Source organism: Bactrocera latifrons, unplaced genomic scaffold (genome assembly GCF_001853355.1).
Source record: "Bactrocera latifrons isolate USDA-ARS-PBARC rearing strain unplaced genomic scaffold, ASM185335v1 scaffold_222, whole genome shotgun sequence".
Lineage (NCBI taxonomy): Eukaryota > Metazoa > Arthropoda > Insecta > Diptera > Tephritidae > Bactrocera > Bactrocera latifrons.
The window spans coordinates 235,112-241,499 of NW_017535764.1; the positions used below are offsets into that span (position 1 = coordinate 235,112).

Here is a 6,388-nt window from a genome sequence, read left to right on the forward strand (position 1 = left end):
TTATATAGATTAATATTTCGTTTACAAATTTGAAATTTCGAACTAAATTGTATATCAGCTGATTTTTCTTGTCCGTTTTTCCAACACAATTCATTTTTAAACGAATATATAAAATAAGCTAAGTGCGTTTTATGTGTGATTTAGCTATTAGCTTGTGATGGTCAAATAAAACACGGCTAATATTGAAATAAATGTATGCATGATATTTGGTTGAAATTGGTTTATTCGTTGCTAATATATAAGAATTCACCTAAATGTGCGCAGTGACGTTGTCCAAGTTTTATACTAACTCGTATGAAGCCCTTCCATGTGATATCAGATAAAATATTAAATGTCCCTGAAACAATTATTTATTCACAAGCGAAATATAAATTAAAAAATCATATTTCAATTTGATCCCAGTAACTGCAACGGATATTTTGAATTTGCGATTAAAACATATTTATTTAAGTACTTTTCCCAAATATACAGTGTATTATAAATTGCATATTCCTAATATGTCGCCATGGAAACATTTAACCCCAGTTAGGGAAACTATGCGAAAGTCCGAAACCGGTGTTGAAGTCATTTCGGCCACTTAGTGGACCATTCAACCAACGTGAACCTCCAGCATTGAAGTCTAATCTCGTTTGACGATCGGCTGAGGTAAAGAGATTAGAACTTGCACCATAATTAAATTTCGTACCCATATCATGCACTTTGGATAGACCCAAATTAGCAGCGTGCCCACCTGCATGCGCCCAATTAAGATTGCCACCAGTTTCACGGATGGTAGGGCCAAAATCGAAAGACTTCTTTGCATCAAACACGCTGGCGCCCACGCTGTGTTGACCATTATTAAAGAGTGTGGCATGTGCAGACTTTGTTAGTGAGTTACTGAAACCGGGTATGGTCTCTTTGGCAATAGATATACCATGACCAGCAGCATTGCTCAAAGCCAACGAACCACCATTCTTCTCAAATCCAAAGCCATTCGCCAATTTGGAGTTCGACTTGAAAGCCGACCCATCCAAACGATTGTTTTCATTTAAGAGGACACTGGCGCTCGCACTCTTGGTGAGCGTGGTACCATAACCGGGTGTATGCTCCTTGCTGATGGAAGCGCTGAGTCCGTGCCTATAAGAAAAATCATGCTTTAGAGATAAATACGAATAAATATAGATGATTATTTACATATTTGCCGCCAGACTGCCGCTAGTGGTGACCGGTCCTCCTTTGATGTTTCCCGCCGCACTCACGCTAGCAATCACATTAGCATTTGAGGTACCGATACCTTTAGCAGCCTCCAGTATAACATCGTGTCCACCATTGGCATTTGTGGCAACACTGCCAGCGGTAGCTACACCACGCCGTATACGTATTGGCCGAGGTGGTGGTTGTGGACGCAGAGTGGGCGGATTCGTGTGGCGTCCTGGTGCCGCGGCGACGCAGACCAAAATGGTCAAGGTGATTGCCAGGAAAGTATACAATTTAAAATTCATTATTTTTCTTTCACTAATTACTTTTTAAATATATTTTTCTATATCTTGTTATTCGCTTTTAACGGACTGATTGGATTGTGATGCAGTTTTTCATAACATCGGTGGCTTTTATTGTTCACTCAAGTTAGCCGGCGAGTAGCCTTATCACCAACGAGGGTATTTACAATCGCTTTTATGAGTTTGAGTTGTTTTATGTGCCTTTTCTGTAGTTTTTACTGGTTTGATTATTGTTTAAGAATTAATATGTATGCAGATGGAATCCCCTGATATTGTTGAGAAATTTTCAAAAAACTGAACTTAAATGTGATGAATGACCGGGAATTCACTTTTCGCGCTGATTTGTATGTGTACAATCGTTTATTGACGAACTCAAGAGCGTGGAATTATTTCATTTTTTATAAATATTTGTTTTTTTTTTTTAATTCTTGTTAACTAATTCGAAAGACACTAATAAATGTTTGTATGTAAATTGAATAAATAAAAAAATATTGGGATTATTATTAAAGCCTAAAATATTCTTTGTGCCGATATGTTCTTAAGAGAATATGTTCAGCTAACTACAAGAGTAAAAGGAAATCAGATAAGTCAAGAAAAAAAATGAACATTTTTGACATAGGTATGAACAAGTAAGGAAATAATCACTTTAACCACGGGAACAGATGATAATCATATCTAAAACATATATAAAATAAGCCGGTATTGGGAAATTAAAAGGTGCAAGGTTCAAAGATATGATTAACCTGTCTAGAGACAAATTTCGTCTTCTTGTCGCGTTCTAAATTTGCACTGCAGACTCAAGAAACACCTGTCCAACATTGGCATGGTTTCTGGTGTAAACTGCCGGACTCGCGACATGGAACCGGAAACTCCAGCACATCTTGTTGCGATTTGTAGACGCAATCTCAAGGCCTATGAATCCATTTATCCGGATAGGGATCACATAACCTCAATAACGCCCAGCAATTTCATGAAATTCGTCAGAGTGTTGGGCCTTTGAGAATACATGTTATAGAGGATAAGGCGCAATGGACACTAGGTCGAAGTGTAAGCCTCATATCATTTCTATTATATATATAGAATAGTAGGAAAAATTTAATTAATAATGGTCACATCTTTTGCGAAGATCTATCTTTTAAGCTCTAAATCAGACTCTTATTTCGAATAATGCATTGAAGACAGTAAAGTAACATTCCTAACATGTTATTAAAAACGTTTTTTTATTCAAAATTAGTTTTAAAAACATTGCTGAATTTAAAAACTGCAAACTAAATTTAAAAAAATTACATTTCACTCGAATCACAAATGTCACGATTAAGCCATTCAGTTAACAAATCACGAGTGCACTCATTCTGTTCATTCAAACACTCGATCGACATCAAATCGGACATACAGCCATGCAGTATGTAAGCCTTTACGCATGGCATGGCGGATAGGAGACGAAGACACTAGAAAATAAATAAAAGCAATTAGGAAGAAAAACTAAAAGGCAGGAAAAAAGTGCTAAGGTTTTGCCGAGCACGATATGGTTATGGGGATCGGAGTGTTTTTAAATTGCCGCCATAACAGTAATCAATATGAGATTTCATAAGAAATTCGTGCGCAATATAGACAACATCAACTTACCTTGAAGCATTCCAATTGCAAATTTCTATTATCCAACTTGGCTAAGTCGATAATACGGTTCGGCAGATCGGTAAACTCACGACAACGCCACAGAGAAAGATTGCTCACTAGACCGTGCTGCAAAGCCAACATCACATATTCATAGTTATCCAACTTTATTCGCTCATCTGCGATTATGTCATACAACAATTTCACGCCATCAATCTTATCGAAGCACTGCTGACCCTCCTCACAACGTAAGAGCATGGCAAAGCACTTCATGCAGAGCTCATGATAGAAGAGCGTTTTATTCTTTATGCGTTCATATAATAATTCAAAGAAACCCGATTTTATAGCCAATTTCGGCGCGATCTCTAAAAAATGACAAAGGTGCTCCCACAATGCATTGGGGTAGAAGGGCGTACATGGGTCAGCATTGAAAATGGTTGAGAGATTTTGAAATGATGACGTTTCATTAAGGAGAAAAAGCAATACTGCAGTTAGAGGAACAAAAGGAGATTGAAAGTAGCGGTAATCGCACACAAAATATAAATCGAAAATACTACATACTCTCCGTTTTTTCCGTCAAGTTGCGTAGAATCTTGCAAGCCAGATAACGTGTACTCCCATCATTATAAATAATAGAGTAGAATTCTTCAACCAAATGTAAACGCCCAACAATGGCATGGGCACCATTTAGATAGCTCGAAACTAAGTCTGAGAAAAGTTCAAGTAGTTAAAAGACATTTTAAGCTTAAAGCTATCCTGTCAATAGTTACAAAATATTTTCATTAATTGTCTGTGTTCATTGTAGAATTCCTTGAGGTATCCGTATTGTATGCGAAAGAACATATTTTTACACCTTAAAACGCATGATTGATAAATAGTTTATCACTCATCACATATGTGCTCACGTACTTTCTCACCAAATCGAATTGCATGATGGCACGTTGCGCTTGCCACGGATTGAGTATTACCTCGGTTAATGAATTTATACCTTGCCATCTCAACAGCGAATCATCACTACATATATCGTGAGTCAATTTTTCAATACATTGAAAGCCATATGCCAATGTGGCATGATCACGAAAATAGGTCGAACTTGAGCAGTTATTTTCGTTTGGACACTTACAACTACAACGTTTTGATTGCACCTTTTCGTATTCTTTTGTAACGAAATTGTTTATAGTTTCTCTCTTCATGTGCTTCACCTCAAGTTGGAGGAAATGATTTTTATAGCTAGCGAGCTCCTCCCACATATTCGTTTTATTGTTTTTTCGTGACACTCCTTGATTCTGACGAGTTGAACAAGATGGATGGTTAGCGGAGAAAAATATTGCAAATAAATTTTCAAAAAAAAAAAAATTCAAGTATAATTTTAATATTTTCCAGTGAATGGCTTCGGAAAACTTTGTCGAATGATTATAAAAGAAATACGAATCTGTTGTTTTCTACTATTGGGAATAGGAAGTTTACTGTTTTTATACTTCCGAAACATGTTGCTGCAGGGTTTTGTTCTCTTAACTAACTAACTAGAAATTAAACTACAGCCTGTCTTCCCACAGTTCTAAATATCATCTGATTCTTTCTCTTTACAGTATACAAATCAAGCACTAATAGAGATATCAGAATAGGTAAAATCAGAAAATTATTTTCCTAACCCTATTATAAAAACGTTGGAGATCTGGTTGACTTTATACCATATAAATCGTTCAATATGTCAGTGGACCTAATGAAATTCTAACAGTACTTCTAATATCTGTGTGTCCTTGTGCCTGTAATGGCATATTCACTATCCTCTTTTCTAAGATAACCTATAGAAGTAGGGGTTTCACGAGAATAGCACATAAACCTTGAGGTTTTATAAAACCCTTTTAGGCTTTCACAAAACGCTTCCTTGATGATCTGGTATCGGATAGTTCCAATGTCCTTAGTTTATTGCCTTTCTGAGTTTTCATAGGGCAACTGAACTTTCAACTGAAGTATTTCTGGAAATCCTAAAAGGTTTACTAAATGGATTTACTATTCCACACTAAAGCTAGTATACGTATGATCAGGAACGGAGTGATCGTTAAGAACCATCTAGTCAGAGATCGAAAGTATCAGCAGGAATAAAGGGATGTTCAACTTATCCCAGTGTGAGAGCGCTTCAAAATAAGCGTTGTTTATAACATTTTCCATTATGGCCAGATCGAACAAAATAAGAATTTTTGGGTATTTTAAATTAAAAAACCATTTAGTACGAATAAAAATTACTCTACAGTGGTTATTTATTATATGAGAAACTATTTGAAGTATATTAGAACAACTGACTTTTGACCTTTCAATACCCAATAAAAGGGTTTAAGCTTGATGGCTCTCAATCATTAAATGTTTTTAATCATTTTCCATTGAAAATAATACTATGGTGCTTCAAATTACAAAATATTTCATTAAATACCTTTAAATTTCACAAATTTATTTAATTTTCATTGCTTAACATTTTTTATAAGTGGTATTGAAATTTTAATTATTAACTAATTTTTGATTATAAATATTTTAAATTTAATTTAATTCAGCACTATTTGCCACATAATATGTTTGGTTAATAGCATCGACAAATAGCAGCGTTAATTCGGATTAGCAACATTAATCGGAATTATCTGTATTTCCTGAAGCACCATTTTTAAAAATGACCAATTTTAATCTATTGTGAATGAAAAACAAGCAACACTGACCGCAGTTTTTCAAATGTGCGCACACAGATAAGACGTATCACATCTGGCTGACGTTTAGGAAGTTTAGCAGGGTTTAATTGCAAGCTGTTTGTTTTGGCGAAAATGGTGCATTTATATATAGCTGACTCAATTTTTGGAGGTCAGATACGTGATGATAATGAAGAAAAGGCATCTTGAAGCACAAGGTTAGAACCAAGGATGATCTTCGGGTATAATTTGTATGTAGTGTCTTCCATATTGTCTATGAGAGAGGGAAGACCGGACTCTGCTAATACATTTTTGATTGGTGACGTGGGGAATGCTCGAAGCGCTCTTCTAACAGCGGAGTGATGGTGCAGCCAATAATTTTAGGTGACTTTTGGATGATACCCATATATTACAAGAGCGTAATTGATGACGGAAAGTATGAGTGCCTTGACAACATTAATTAGCAAAGATGGCCCAATGAGCGAACGCTTGCATGCTAGGTACTTAACAATATTTGAGTTTTTAGTAATTCTATTTCTATCGGGTGATTTTTTAAGAGCTTGATAACTTTTTTAAAAAAAAAAACGCATAAAATTTGCAAAATCTCATCGGTTCTTTATT

At 35.6% G+C, this 6,388-nt stretch overlaps 2 protein-coding genes across 2 annotated transcripts; both read right to left on the bottom strand.

Moving 5' to 3' along the window:
- Window positions 1-417: 417 nt before the first annotated feature.
- On the bottom strand, window positions 418-1,557 carry LOC108968626 (attacin-B-like). Its single transcript, XM_018932750.1, has 2 exons — window positions 1,174-1,557; window positions 418-1,116 (listed from the first exon to the last, which is right to left on the bottom strand). Exons 1-2 carry the CDS (start codon window positions 1,479-1,481, stop codon window positions 516-518), a joined length of 909 nt encoding a protein of 302 aa, XP_018788295.1. The 5' UTR covers window positions 1,482-1,557; the 3' UTR covers window positions 418-515.
- A 1,189-nt stretch (window positions 1,558-2,746) lies between these two features.
- On the bottom strand, window positions 2,747-4,485 carry LOC108968627. Its single transcript, XM_018932751.1, has 5 exons — window positions 4,002-4,485; window positions 3,863-3,945; window positions 3,654-3,800; window positions 3,105-3,577; window positions 2,747-2,926 (listed from the first exon to the last, which is right to left on the bottom strand). The coding sequence occupies exons 1-5, from the start codon at window positions 4,340-4,342 to the stop codon at window positions 2,762-2,764; spliced, it is 1,209 nt and encodes a 402-aa protein (XP_018788296.1). The 5' UTR covers window positions 4,343-4,485; the 3' UTR covers window positions 2,747-2,761.
- Window positions 4,486-6,388: the final 1,903 nt, after the last annotated feature.

Bases quoted from the DNA above. Each gene is read 5' to 3' on its own strand.
- LOC108968626 (XM_018932750.1), bottom strand. From the start codon at position 1,481: ATGAATTTTAAATTGTATACTTTCCTGGCAATCACCTTGACCATTTTG. The intron at 1,117-1,173 runs GTAAATAATCAT...TTTTTCTTATAG, and splicing joins GGCAGTCTGGCGGCAAATAT to GCACGGACTCAGCGCTTCCA.
- LOC108968627 (XM_018932751.1), bottom strand. From the start codon at position 4,342: ATGTGGGAGGAGCTCGCTAGCTATAAAAATCATTTCCTCCAACTTGAG. The intron at 3,801-3,862 runs GTAACTATTGAC...AACTTTTCTCAG, and splicing joins ACAATTAATGAAAATATTTT to ACTTAGTTTCGAGCTATCTA. The intron at 2,927-3,104 runs GTAAGTTGATGT...TTTATTTTCTAG, and splicing joins TGCAATTGGAATGCTTCAAG to TGTCTTCGTCTCCTATCCGC.